General features: G+C 40.9%; 1 protein-coding gene across 1 annotated transcript in view; it reads left to right on the forward strand.

Annotated features, from left to right (window-relative positions):
* Srpx (sushi repeat containing protein X-linked) overlaps nucleotides 1-15,374 on the forward strand; it is a 74,669-nt gene that overhangs the window by 51,972 nt on the left and 7,323 nt on the right. The window contains 5 exon segments of the mRNA XM_032890401.1: nucleotides 8,082-8,212; nucleotides 11,223-11,305; nucleotides 11,307-11,341; nucleotides 11,968-12,144; nucleotides 13,813-13,946. Coding sequence (XP_032746292.1) covers nucleotides 8,082-8,212; nucleotides 11,223-11,305; nucleotides 11,307-11,341; nucleotides 11,968-12,144; nucleotides 13,813-13,946 — 560 coding nt within the window.

The raw sequence follows: 15,374 nt of genomic DNA on the forward strand, positions 1-15,374 counted from the left end.
GAGTAAAATTACCAACTTTGCCTGAAAAATTTGTATATGTGATAGGCCAAATATCAGTATTTTGTAATAACCAATTTAACTGTTGTTTGGAATAAGATATGTTTTACCAGGTTTCTTTTTAAAATACTTCCATGACTCTAGTCTACAATTCTGTATTAACACAACTGCAGCTTTATTTCCAATGAGGATAACAAAGACCAGGCTTTGTCCAACAATCTTAAGACTTATGGCAGTCATCTTAGGGGTGAATATCTGTGGCCAAACAGCCCAGAGTCACCTAGCCACTTTGAGCCAAGCAGTCAAAAAGCGGCTAGGCCCAAATCCAATATGGCTCCGTGCACCAGCCTAGTTGTAGCTATAAGAAATGTCTTTAGACATCTTTCAGTGGCCCTGGGGAAGTAAATTAACCTCTCTGTTCATGACCACTTACTTCCCTAGGGACAGTGAATCTTCACCATAGCTATGTGTAATTGCCACCTGGGTACCTTTCAGTAACCTACCTTAGAGATTCTGACTTAGCTAGCCTGAAAAAGAGGCATCTGGAGGAGGCCAACAGGATTCTAAAAGCATTCAGATGATTTTCCTGCTGGAGATCCAGGATCACTGTCTGGAAGCAGCATTAGCAAAATTGCAAGTTTCCTGCCCAATCTGAGACTGGAAAGCTTAGAAACTCCAGAGTTGAGCCCAACAATCTACTTCTATAAAAGCCAGTGAAGGTAGTTCTGGAGTGAGCTGAAGATGGAAAAGCTGCTTCAGGAGTTAATGTAGGAAGGAGTTTAGTATCTTTATACTCAAAACCACTGTCCTCCGATCAGAAGCATCAGCACTAGGAGGAAGGCACTTAGAAGGTAGAACCATGAGATCCGGCAGACCTAAAACCAAATTGCACTTTTGGATTCTGCTGTCTCTTTAGACCTTGGGACACCTAGCTGTAGGGCAGTTTTTCCCGTACTGACTGCCACTGGAGCCTGAATCTCTGAAGTACTGATATTGTTCTGACGTTCCTCTGTAAGTGCTTGAACACCACCGTTGCAGAGGATCATTTACTCTTAAACCATGAGAGCTCTCGGACCCTGCTCTCAAGGAACATTAAAACCCAATCCCACACTGTTTTAAAATAGAATTGTATTTGCTCTTTGAAATTTTCCCGCAATGTGTTTTCTTCATATTCACCCTTAGCTCCTTTCCCTAACTCCTCCCTATTCCCCTTTTCTATGGACGAAAGCAGAGACCTCACTTGACTTGCTTAAGGTTGCACAGAGCCATGCCTGTGATCATGTCCCCATGTTGTCTGTGCTGGAGTTGCTAAATCAAGGGGGTGATTTGGTCCTAGGATGCCAAAGGCAGCTGGCTATAGGAACTTGGGTCCTGCCCTGCCTGTGTCTGCCCATTCTGCAGAAAACTGCTTAGTCCAGACTCCTAATGTTTTAACATAGGGATTCCTTGATTGCTCAGTGTTCTGGGAGGCAGAGGTAGTTACTGCAAGATCAAGAGTTGAATCTGGTGCTGTCCTCCAGGGACCAATATGAGATAGCATCCCTGGCCGAGGCTTGGGAGGTTTTCCATGATGGCAGCACTGTCCATTGTCTTTACTGGTAACATGTTGTTATCACTCTGATGTTATGACAAGAAATGAGATGAAGATGTAAAATCCCCTGCTTTAACAGTTATAGCCTATGCCATAGCTTTAGCTTTAATCTGTTTGAAAACAATGGACCCTGACTTTTATTTTTTAGTTTTTTTGGGCAATGGTCAGGACAAAAATCATTTTAAGTTTTTTAATCACAAGGGAATGTACCAGAGGGACCTGGTTATAAAAGCATAGGGAAGGTTAGAGAGACACTTCATCGATTGAGAGTATATATGCACTGTTCCTGAAATAGGCTTGAATTTAGTTCCCAGCACCCAAGTTCGTAGGCTTAGCTGTCTGCAACTCTGTTCCAGGGTCATCTGATGTCCTTTTCTGTCCTCTGATGGCAACCACATACACATGGCACACACATAATATACACAGATAAATAAAAGATCATTTAAAAACTCAAAGTAAAAGTACAGGAAAAAGTGAAAGAGTAAAACCACAAATGTATTTTTTTATCAGTTTTTCATAAACTTCGATAAAATACTTGACCTTGACAACTCTTAGGAAGATCTATTTTGGCTCATGGTTTCCTTCCGTTCATCTGGGAAGGGCAGAGTGGATTACTTCATGGTGTCCAGGAGAGGGGCATCTAGGAGAGAGTCTGAGCGAAAAGGGAGTGAGATAGAGAAAGGAAGTTGGGATGCTTTTGTTGTTAGATTTCTCCTTTTCCACGTTTTGCTCCATCTAGGCGCCCTAGAATCAGGTTGTCTCTTTCCTGTAATCGCCATCTGAAATACCCACCTAGACATACTTAGTGGAGTGTCTCAGCCACTCCCTAGTCAGTTCTCAAATTAATCAATTTGGCAACCAACATTGACCATCGCAATGTTATTATTGACAACTCTACAGGCAGAATCCACTATTGAATACAGGCTAGAAGAGCGACATCATGATGGATGAGAAGAAAGAGCTCAGGAAATATTCATTGAAGGTCCTTATACAAATACAGTGGCTTCTACTGCCTTTCTGTCCTCTTTCTCACGTCAGTGAGACCACCGTGGCACCCAACTGACAAAGGAATATACACAAATATCATATAAAGATGTAGTGCTGACCCTAAATGGGATGATATGGCAAAGCTGAGTGCCAAGAAAGGTGGCAAAATCACCTTCCTCTGAATATGCAGTGTCTCCTGAATCCTATTGTGCCTGTTCTGAGAACCGCTGTGTGGACAGATAGGGTGTGCTGAGAGGGTGAGATCTAGACATGCCCATGACTAAGTTAAGTCTATGTTTTCGGAGTAGCAGGGCACCTCACACATGCTGTTTCTGGTATCTCCCGGTACTTTTCTGGGTGCAAACTAGCTCTCAAAAACAAACCAAAAGAAACCAATCAAATCTCAGTTCCCTCATATTGGAAGGAGCAGAGATTATGGGGCTGGAGAGAAGAAGCCCAAAAACTCTTTCTGCTAAGCAAGCTTTGGCAGGGCACTCTAGGGACATACTGTTCACATTTCCAGATTGTGCACAACAATGGAAAGAAAATGCTGATTGTTCTCAAAAAGCAACAAGCATGTCGAAAGCCAGACCAGATGGCCCTGGAACTTGCCCAGAGAGAGAGAGAGGGAAAAAGTAAGAAATGAATCCCAATTTCAGGCAGTTTATCTTCCCATTTGCTGAGACAAGTTTCAAGTATATGGGAGGAATGGGAATTTGGTACAGAACTAGGTAGGAATAGAAAGGGGGTGCAGGGTACCCAAGAGCTTAGAGCTCCACAGTAAATGACACAAGCAGACAAAATAAGCTGGCAATGTGATTTTGGTGACAGACAAGCTGGAGTTTGTCCCCAGTGAATTTTACTCCAAAGCTATCATTTACTCCTTTGGCTTTATTAATAAGTTTGCTGGAGAGCTGGCAGAAACAAGGCTTCCTTGAGCATAACTTAGAGGCTTGCCTATTTTAGGAGCTGACACATGGGGCTTGAGTTGTTCCCAGGTTTCCACACAACCTTAAACAGCACATTTTGGCCAGAACTGTGCTGAGTACTGAGAAAGTTAACCCAGTTCTCTTCCAAACTGGGAAAGAATGAGGAGACTGGCTTTCTTTGACTCTGAGATAGTCAGTTCTGAGGTCTGGCTAATTTGTAAGTGCCACAAGTCAAATTAATTCTCTTACTCAGACTAAAGTCAAATTCAGCTGTCCGAGAAGTAAGTAAGATCATATGGGTGGAAGGTAAGCTGCAGTTGGGGTGAAGAAATTAAGAAGACCTCCCCCCCACTGACTGGAGCTGGCATTGTATATAAGGCATTTTAATTTCTGTCAAATTTCATTTATTTGCTTCTATAGAACAATGGACAGTAAGAACGAACATAAATCTTAATTTAAAGACTACATTTTAAGTAGACACACCTTTCTACTATGAACCAAAACGTTTTCCTATTCCAAAACAGGAAGAAAAAAATTTAAAGACAGTTTTAAAAGCATAGATGAAGAAAATTAGCAAATGCCTTTTGGCATGAAGAGAATATTTATTTTGTTTCCTGAGCAAAGGACAATGTACAAAGCAGCTTAGTTGTTGAAATTCCTCTCTTTTAAAAATATTTTCTGCAGAATAAAGTAGACAGGGATTCAGAACACAAGTTAAATCCAGGAATTAAAACAAATCTTTGAAAGAGAAGATATGGAAACTTATGGCAGACATTTTGCTGTCTTATGTCTTGGTTTAACCAGTGACTCATGGGGATTTTTGTTGGGCTACGATTCATTTTTTCATTGCTACAAATACTAGCACAGCTCAGAATAAATGCACCAATGCATTGTTACAGATGATCTTATGTAAAATTTTCCTGGGCTTGCAAATACACATACCATCAGGGATCTAATTTCAGTTTGAAACTATTTGGTTGATGGAAATAATGGTCGCATTTCTGCCTCTCATGATTTACCACTCTAACTGGACAGTCAAATTTTTAGTGGCCGACTCTAATATAAATGAGTTTGTGGTTGGGCATCTTTAGTTGTGGTGCTTGCTCATTGCTTTCCCTTCTTGTTTCTTTTGTTGTTTCTGGAAAGTTCCTTGAAGTCGTGTAGTGCCAGAGTAATGGAGCCACTTCCCAGAGCCATCCACAGGGATTGTCCTCTGGCTGGAGAAAGGAAAACAATTAGGCAAGTTTTCAAAGAGAAGTATTGCTCTATCTATGGCAGCCAGGCACTTCATGTGGCCCCGGGAGATTGATGGTTCTGGCCTCTATCATCACTCTCAAATCCTTTTTAAAAGTCTATTTCTATTTGAAATGCAATTGCATTATTTTCCTCCCTCCGGCCCCTCTCAGACGTCTTCCTCCAACCCTCCAACTCTTATGTTTGTCTCATTCATCTGTTGCCATGCAACAGACCAGAATTAAGTGGTTTCAAACAGCTAGCTTATTGATCAAAGAGGCACTGTGAGGTAGAAATTTACATAGCATTCTGTGGGAGTGGCTGCCCTCTGTTAGCCATAATAATGGCTCAGGAGATAACGATTAAAGTACTTGGGAATGCAGGACAAGCTTCCTGAACATATAAAGCACTTTGACTCAGGAAAGCTAAGTTTTCTAGAGTCTGACTAATTCTCAATCTTTCCCTCTTCTCTCTCAACGACCCCGTTTTCTTATCTCCCACCATGAACTAACGGCAATTGAACTGTTTTTCATGGCAACTGCCTCCAAATCTGTGAAATCTGAAGGTGCCAGATTCTTAACAATAACCTAGGTCTGAGGCTGACAGAGGGTCTTTGAGTTTATTGTTAGTTATTGACCAAGACATTGTCTCCACGAAGTTCTCTTCCTTATTGCAAGCACCTGCCTGGTTAAACATGTTAAAGATTCCTGGGTAAATAGTTCTGCTGCCAAAGTTGATACAGTATAATGTATTTGATTACTGTACTTTCTAATTCAAAAAGGAACATAGAATATAGAGAAAGGACATCATTTGTCAAATATCTCCAATGAATGGAGACATAGAATAGAGAATATGAGTTTCACAGGGGCATCAGGATTTCCACACAATAACTGACTTTGCAGGCATCTGGACTTCAAGGGGGAATAGTAATTATGTTTCTATAGTAACTTTCTCCATTTCATGCAAGGAAATGTATCCTAACTTAAAAGAAGCTATGGTGGTCACGGGTAGCTGAGGAATAAAGAGCTCAGCTCTCTGGAGCATCAATGATCCATGGGCTGGTCCTATCAACTGAGAGAGAAGGCAGTTGTTTAAGGAGGCTTTAGAATCCAGTCTTTCTGATGCTGTTTGAGGATTTATAGGAAAGCTGTGGTAAACAATCTCAAAAGAATATGCACATAACGGTTGGATGCAAACACCAAGTATCATCATCATCAACAACAGACACACACACACAGACACACAGAAGGGACCATTTGAGTTCTTAAATTTTTTTTTCTTTTTTTTTTTTTTTTTTTTTTTTTTTTTGGGCTGGGGACCGAACAGGGACCTTGCGCTTGCTAGCAAGCGCTCTACCAAAACTAAATCCCCAACCCCCAAAACCCTAAAATTTTTTAAGATGTGGAATCGTGTATTTAAACACCAGACCCCAAGGAAATTCCAAAAGAGAAGGTATGCTTTCCAGTGTATAAATGGGAATGCTAATAATAGTATTTAGAAGATTACTTAGGACTTAATATTACGTATGAAAATTCAGTGAACGGATATAAAAAGGGCACTTAGGATGCATGGATTAGGCACATAGAGTTCAGAAAAAAATGCTTTCTCTATGGCGTGGGTTTTATTCATTTTGTGTTTGGAGAAGCTCTCTTCCTGGACAACTAGACCTCTTTTGATGGCTCCTTGTTAGACACAAGCTGTCTTTGGACGTCTCTGAGACTCTTTCCCCAGATAACCGACTTTGGAGTGTGTTTGTTTTCACTGTCATTTCGCCTGGTTGACACAAGGAAAACAGACAGTGTGTCAGTCGCATTTTACTTTACCTGCTATAGAGGTAAAGAATCTCTCTTCACTCTTCTAAATGCTAACACAATGTAATTTCCCATGGAAATCCATAACTTGTCCTCAGCCCCTCTGTTTTACCTTTTACATAAGCATATTTTCTAGAAAGCAATTGTCAGCTATCTCTGACCAGTGAGCAGCAGACATTCAATACTTGACTTTCTATTTCACCCAACACTTTGGAACACTCACCTGAATTATGAAAGCATGTCTTGTATTGCCTAGCATAGTAAAAAAGAAGGATTATTAAAAAAAACCTAGTGACTGCAGATGGATATTATAGACAGATTTCAGCATATCCATTATTATTTGATTAATTTTTAAGGCATAGCCTTCACATTTTAATGTCATTGGAGCTGGTATGCTTCTTATCCTTGATCATGGCTTAAATTCAATGAAATATGAGAGTTATTCAATGTCAGATCAATGTAGTAAGGCTGCAAATTCGCATTTCATTGAAGCATGACATAGGGTGAAATTTGGATAGCTAAAGGTAAAACTGAGAAAATATTCCATATTCATAAGTGTTTTTTACACTATATAAAATGAGAAATCCTTAGATAAGATACTGGGGACATTTACTTGACGCCTTTAGTCTCTGGGAGAGGTGATTCAGTATCAGAGGGACACTTAACTTTCACCCAGGTTGTAATAGAATTTAGATAATTACTGGCTGAGTGCAAGGCTGACTGCTGCATGCTGTCTTTAAATACATTCCCTACGTTCTTGGCATCAAGGACCAGTAAACTTTATAATTTCCTCCTGTGATTTCACTTCAGCTTTGATTACAGGCAACAATGTAGAATTAACATCTCATTCATTTGCAGCCCTTATTCTCAACCCATCTTGTTAGGGAAGGGGTGGGGCAACTCCAATACTGCACCTAACCTCTTTGACCCTCAGTGTGAATATATGTAAACTGAGAGAAGTCGGCTCCAATTAAATATCATTGGCGTTCGAGTTTGCCTTATCCAGAACAGTGCTGTTCTCTGTCTCCAATTATATGTGATTTGTGGTTAAATAAGCACCACACTATTATTATAAACTCTGATAAAAATGTTTGGTAACAGATTCACTTCCACCTCCAAGGCCGGCATTTGGATAAAGTTGGTATTTATGAAAGATGTTTTGCATCCACTTGAATCTAAGCAGGAGATGATGCCTTTGCTTGGTATTCTACAACAGTGTCTTTAAGTCAGTCCCGAAAGCTGAAAGGCTCCTGGTTTCCACTGAGAATTGTGCTATCCCCACGTCACTGTGCAGAGTTAGGAAGTGTGTACACAGTACATGTAGAGGATGGCAGATGTGGTTTTTTGCAGGTGAGTCCTAAGTGGTCTTTAACACTCAACAGGCTACAAAGGGCGGGATGGAAGGATGGAAGAGAAATCCAGAGTGAACGGTCTTTTCAAAAAGGGCAAGTATGTAGAAGCGTTGGCTTGTCGGACTGGGAGTGTTGGCCAGCAGTTTAACATATTATTTCTTGATTGGGTTATATTTTCAAGATATGGAACCTCCTAGAATCAAGTGCCCAAGTGTGAAAGAACGGATAGCTGAGCCTAATAAGCTGACAGTCCGGGTGTCCTGGGAAACCCCAGAGGGAAGAGATACAGCAGATGGGATTCTTACTGAGTAAGTTAAACATGAGATTCAGCAGCTGGAATGCTCCCTGTCCCTGTCCCTGTCCCTGTCCCTGTCCCTGTCCCTGTCCCTCCTCTCTCTCCCCTCTCACCCTCTACCTCCCTCTCCCTCTTCTTCTCCCATCCCTCTCCATCCCCTTCCTCTCTGCATCTCCCTCCCTCTTCCTCCCCCATCCTTGAAGCCTTATGCATTTTAGGTAAGCACTGGTTCTGACCTACATCGCCAGCCTGTGTGGTCTCTTATGAAATGTCAGAACAATTCCTGAGTATGAAATGCTTACTACCGAGAGCAGGGTATATCTATGTCAATCTCTTTATGTCTCAGACCCGTTCCCCTCTGGTCATCATCTAATATACTATAGAGTTTATTTATATGATTTTAATTGTCTGTCTTCATTACAATACATTCAGTACGTCATCCCTAAAGGCAAGAACTTTACCTGGTGCATAGCACTCAGCTAATATTTATTGATGGAAGACAGGAAGAAAATAAGAAGGGGTAGAGGGAAGGAAGAAAGGAAGGAAGCAAATGAGAAAGAAGGTAGCTGGCTAATCCAGCTATCTACTTTCTCCTGTTGCTTATAAAAAGGGATTCTTCTCATGTCCCAAGGCCTTCCTAAGACCTCAAACACATTGGTGATGCTTCTGTGTATCCCATGCTAAGCCAAAGGCGGTGCCTCTTATTACTCTGTGGTTTGATGCACAACTTTTCCATTTCTTGTCTGTAGTCCTGCTTCAAAACTTTTCATTTTTGTTTTGAACCCTTTGAGTACATCAAACACTCAGAAAAGCTTGTCATCCAAGTGAAGGTGTCCTTTGACTTCTTCCCCATCCCAAGCTTGTTTTCCAGACCCACTGCATTCATAATGTCCAGCTGAGTATTGGGTAGTCACTGTTAGTGAAAGCTAGTCACATGTTGTTTCTAATACACCATTTAGCCTGTACTCTAACAGTATTTCCGAGATCCCAACTTCATATCATGCCCATTTTATCATTCAAAGTTCATGGCACCCTTAGATCTTCTGACACATGTCATATACCTGGAAAATAATGACTTCTGTCATTTTGGGCCATGAAGCAGGGACAGAGTTTCTAGAATCTTGTCAACCCTGCGATACTCAAGACAAAATATTTTTGTATACAATTATTAGCAATAGCATAACATTTACTAGTAAGAGAGGTAAAGTCTCTTATTCACATTTTATTCCCACATTCTAATAATCACCCCAGCATAATAACAGAATTAGAATTTTTTCAGCTGTAATTTCTCAAAGATAAAATTTGATCATTAAAAATATTTACTCATTCTACATATACAGATCATAAGCCCCCTAGGAGAAACTGTATGGAATTGAGTTTAAAAGGTAAGCCACATGAATATAGCAACTCATTATACAGACATGAACACTCATATCCAATATATCCAGTATACACACAAACACATATTTATATGTATGCATATGTGCATACGTATATAGATGTAGAAAAATCAAGTCAGAGTTGGCATAATTGGGGGATAGTCACTATTTATCCTTAGCTTGTGACAGTCTTGTACAAAGTCTGACTCAGCCCCCAGAGTATAATCAGACCTTAGATTTCTGCAACAGTTGAAGTCTTGTATAATAAAATCAAAACATAAAATGTCAGAGTACCATATGGCCCCTTGTTTGTCTAAAAGCTTTGCAGTTTTGTAGAGAACCTGTTATTAGGGTTCAAATGCTGACATTTAACAAAAGTACCATGGCAGCCCCCAACGCTCTATTCAGCAGCTTAGATGTAGTCTAGGGTAGCATGTGTTCAGTGAAAGCCGACTTGTCCCCTATTCAGTTCATGCTTGGGCTCCCTGCTTTCCTAGCATATGCCCTGGGACTCTCCTCCCCAGCATCTTGCCCAGCTACTTTTCTATAGTCTGCTTCCAAGGGGCAGGCTGTACTGGCAAGCTCCGACATGGGTCTTTCTTTTTCATTCCCCTTGGTGGCTTGTGTTATTTTCATAATGAAATGGAATTCAGAAATTGGCAGCCACTCTTTGAGAAGTATTCTCCTTCTGGTTTATCTGAATTTACATTTGCTGTTTAAGGATCTTAAGGCAGTAAAAGTCAAAAGTGTGGGACTTCTGAGTTCATATCCCTTGCAATCATGTCACATTTATGTGTATGGTTTTCCTTGATGGTGACAATGATAATTTCACATGCCCATTATTATTAAATATCACCATTCCTAGGAACTGCAACGAGAATGGGAGTTCTTTTATATTTTAAAATTAACCAAAAGCTGTCATTTAATTATGTTATATCTGCTGGGAGTGTTGTCAAATAGCTAAGATAGATGCTATAGTCACTCCTTGTACAATCTTGCCCAAGTCCTTTAGCCTTCTGTTGTCTTGGTTTCCTTACTTGTGAGATGGAGGCTTTTACCTACCCTGTAGGTGTTCCAAGAGGATTAAATTAAATAATAAATAGTAAAAGCATGCCTGATACGTGATTTATACAAAGCAAACAACAGATTTTGCTATTACTATTCCAGTATTAGGATAGTTAGGGGTTCACAGAGACTTTACCGTTTGCTCAGAAAGGTCATCGCTGTCACCGATGAAATAAAGCAAAGAACACTCTAGTACCTGTTGCGGGCCAAAATTGCTAAATGGCCAACTAAAATGTACTTCAAAATAATTTGCCTCATAAAGCATTGTGTTATCTGCCCAGCAGGCAAGACATGCAGGCTCAGCCTGCACTAAGGGCTTCTAGCTCCAGTCATTCAGCAAAAAACGAACGAAAACGTGAATCTCTCCTCAGCTGGGGACTTCTATTTTTCTTGAATCAAATTGTTATTGTGAAAAGAGGGAAGCTCAAGAGGACACTGTTCCTCCCAGAACCTCTGTTCTGGTTAAAGATCCCAGAGGCTGCCTTTAACAGCGTTTTCCTCTGTCCTGTATAGACTCAGAACTCAATACCTGCGTTTTAGGTACACAAACATAATCCTGGATATTTCTGCTTTCTTCCTTAAGTGTGTCATTCTGAAAGGTCTTCCTCCAGGCTCGAATTTTCCAGAAGGAGACCACAAGATTGAGTACACTGTCTATGACAGAGCGAACAAGGGGAACTTGCAGGATTCGAGTTAAAATAAGTGAGACTGTTTGCTTCCTGATGCTTGTCCAGTTCAGGAGAGTCAAAGAAAGAAGGAGCAGATCCTCAAGCCGGAGCGCTCTGGATGCCCCCGGTAGTAGGATGACTGCCGTCTATGGATTAGGTTTTCATGAAGCTGAACGAAGCTTCATTCCACCTTAATGTCTGCATTTCAATATGAGTAGGTTATGTAGGGAACAGGACTAGTTTCACAGGAGCCCTTAGCTACCTATTCAAGAATACTTTTTCTGTCACTGAGCTATTATTATCTTAATTACTGGCAATGACCAGAGTGGGAAGAAGTCCCCTTCTTTAGGCCACTAAAGGGTCATGCTCTTTGTCTTTCAAACCTTTGGTCTACCTGAGAAAAATATTTTTAAAAAAACTTTGTTTTCATGGTTTGGGCAGCTTGTCTGTATCAGTTATAAGTCAGAGCCCAGTCTCCTCATCTACATCATGAGGGGGCTAATGGCACTCTCAAAGGTCTCATTGGTATGGGTGGCAACCATTATGGGGCATTACTAGTTGATGTATAACTTCAGAACAAAGCTGGGACTTCACCTTCTCTGGTTACTTTATGGAAGTACGCTCGGGGCTAAGGTTACTCTGGGTTTGTGTCTCCTACAGTCAGACGTTGTGGCAAGCTCAATGCCCCAGAGAATGGTTATATGAAGTGTTCCAGTGATGGTGACAATTATGGAGCCACCTGTGAGTTCTCCTGTATCGGTGGCTATGAGCTTCAGGGTAGTCCTGCCCGAGTATGCCAATCCAATCTGGCTTGGTCTGGTACAGAGCCTAGCTGTGCAGGTAGGTGTGCAGTTATTTCTCCAGCTAGCAGAATCTGAAACCCCCTGACTCCCAGGCAGGTAAAAATCAGCTTTAGATACTGTATGTCATGAAGTACAGCATCCTCTCTGCTCACCTGCGTGGATGAACAACGGTGCCAAGTCCCTGCTGCAGCTCAACTCACCTGCTTCCGTGTCTTGCTGCTGTTCTTCCATGTGTTTGAAGAAACAATTGGGAGGCCAGGACTCAGGGCTCACCTATAGAGATATTATAAGCCAACAGACTATTCACCTGCCTTTATGCCTCTATTTTACAGGTGAAGGGTCTAGTTTTCAATGCTAATAAACTGCTGTATTTAGACAGTATAATTTCCATCTGGTGTCATTGGCTTGAATGTCACACATATCTTGGGCATTTGGAACCCTTCCTCCTTTGTAAAATGAGGAAACCACACCTCTCCTAACTGGACATCTAGTGAATGCTGGACTAGAGCAGTGCCTTGTACAGGATAAGCCTTGAATGTATGCCAGAAGTTCTTACAGATGAGTAGCAATCAGACTAGGTGTAGCTGAGAGTGTAAAATCTAGACTACCTAGGACACTCTAGACCCCTTTTTTATTTATATGCTTCTTTTTTCCCTGAATCCCAGGTATCTATTCCTTCCCCCACTTTAACTCTACCATTCAGAGCAGGTGAATGAAGCTCTTCAATTTCATATCTTAAAGCAGAGAGGTCACATGACATCTCAGACTCCACAGCTTAATATCCATTTTTGTGACACTGAGGCTTGGAGTATCTTGTCAAACAAATGTCATGTCTATATGTCCATATGGTAGCTATAAGCCATATATGGCTATGAAGCATTTGAAATGAATCCAAATTCAGGTATATTGTCAGTGTAAAATATGCACCAATCTCAAACTCTTAGCACAATAAAGAATGAATATGAGGCACTCCTACTTTTTTGCATTGATTTCATGTTGAAATATTGGATATATTGGGTTGACATATAAAGCTATTGTCACTGGTTGTTTATACAGTTATAATGGAGCTGCAAGAAAAAAAACAAATTATATGATCATTTAAATTCTATTTATATTGACCAAGTTTGTCCTGGGCTGTTAACCCTAAATGCAACTTTGGGGAAAAGAACTGTCACTCATCCAGAGCAATGGCCCAGAAGTTGGCACATAGCAGTCACTCGGTGTAGCTGACAAAATGAAAATGGAAATGAACAATGATTTTAAAGCAAACCTAAAGTTTGAAATATTAGCAACAACTACATAAAACCTATCTTGCTCTTGTTTGTTTTCTATTATTTCTTCTTCAGGACCAGACTGATGTTCCAAGTCCTGAGCCAATCATGTGGGGTTCTTTGTCATTTACCATCGGTTTCTATGTCAGTACTATAACTAAACCACCGTAACTCATGTTTTCCATGGCAACATTGAAAGGACAGTGAATTTATGTTAGGTTAAGCCTAACTAAGTTTAATACAATTTGTTACAGCAGCAAGAGAAAACTAGTGCCCATCATTTGCCCATTACTGGTGCTTCACAAATTAACTTTTCAAATCAACTACTTACCTTTGAAGTCTCATCTCAGGGTTTACTTGGCTTTGTATGTGACTGGCTAGGTCAAGCCGGAACTTGGAGAGCTTTAGAACTCATGTGACCAATTCTGATTCTGTGATGAATGTCAATGTTGGTGTCAGAACCGCAGCTGCACTTCTGGATCAGTTTATGAGAAAGCGACTCCTCATCGTGTCTACACCCACAGCTCGAAACCTCCTCTACAGACTGCAGCTGGGAATGCTACAGGTGAGGCCTTGAGGCAGAGCCAAGGTGGGAGGGAGACCTCTGACAGGAAGACAGGCACTTCACTAAAAGCAAAGGCCAGACTCAATGCCTAATCCATTTAGGGTGAGTTTAAGGGATCGGCACCTTGTGGGCAGTCATTCATTTCTGGTGCTGGTACATAATCTTGTTAATGTTGACTTCCTAGAGCTAACCCAATCATTATCCAACCAGTGAGCTTTCTCTGTCTTTGCTAATAAGCTTAAATGACATGTGGTCCAGGCCCAGCCAAAGAACAATAGTTTTTGCTGATCCTGTCCAGCACATTCATAGACTGGAGATGATCCATCAGGTATCTTCTCAATAGACTGGCCAAGGAGGTAAAAGGCATCCGAGGGCCTCTAGGCACTATATCCCTCCCTGGGAATATCCCCAACTTGAATGGTGGTGATTTTTGTTGCTACTGAAGGAGACATGTTGGGGAAAGATAGAAACTGTAAGCATCACACAAGACATTTCCCGATTTAGATTTGAAGTTGCTTAGCAATGCGCAGTCAATGTTACTGAGTCTGTTACTAAACACTAAAGAAGCAGAATGTCCTACACTTACTACTTTTGTAGAGTCTCTCCTTTATTCCTGTTAGAACCTTCTTGATTTAATCAAGCAGCAGTTTGCTACACACATCAGCATAAATACAATGAATAATGAGTCTTTCACTCTTCTTTGTCATCTGAACAGGTTGCCCATTAACTGGGAAGAATCATATGAAATGTATGGGCTACCTTGATAAGAACCAAATTTACTAAATCTGTTTACTAAATCCCCATCACTCTACCTTCTCTTGTATATCTTAGTTAGGGATAGTGTATAATCTTATTAACATTAACTGTTGTGATGAAACACCATGACCAAACCAATTTGGCAAGGAAAGGGTTTATTTGGCTCACGACTTCAGATTCAGTCCATTACAGTCAGGACAGGAACTCAAGCAGGGCAGGAACTTGGAGACAGGAACTGATGCAGAGGCCGTGGGGGATGCTACTTACTGGCTTGCTTCTCATGGTTTGCTCAACCTGCTTCCTTATAGAACCCAGGATTACTAGGTCAGGGATGGCATCACCCACAATGGGCTGTGCACCCCCCACATCAGTCACTAATTTATAAAAAAAATTCCCTACAGCTGGATGCCTCATGGAGGCATTTTCTCAATTGAGGTTCCCTCCTCTCAGGTGACTTTAGCTTGTATGAAGATGACATAAATCTATCCAGCACAACCTCTTTGCTCATTATAAAATGCAAATGTATATATTTACCTGGTTTTATGGGCCTTAGCATAGCAGCATGACATGGCCACATATTCCTTCAGTTCTTTTCTCTACAAAAATTGGCCTGTTTTTGCTGTGTTCTTCAAGTTAAATTTTAATAGCCACAGTCACATTTATTCATCTGTA

Source organism: Rattus rattus, chromosome X (genome assembly GCF_011064425.1).
Source record: "Rattus rattus isolate New Zealand chromosome X, Rrattus_CSIRO_v1, whole genome shotgun sequence".
Taxonomy (NCBI): domain Eukaryota; kingdom Metazoa; phylum Chordata; class Mammalia; order Rodentia; family Muridae; genus Rattus; species Rattus rattus.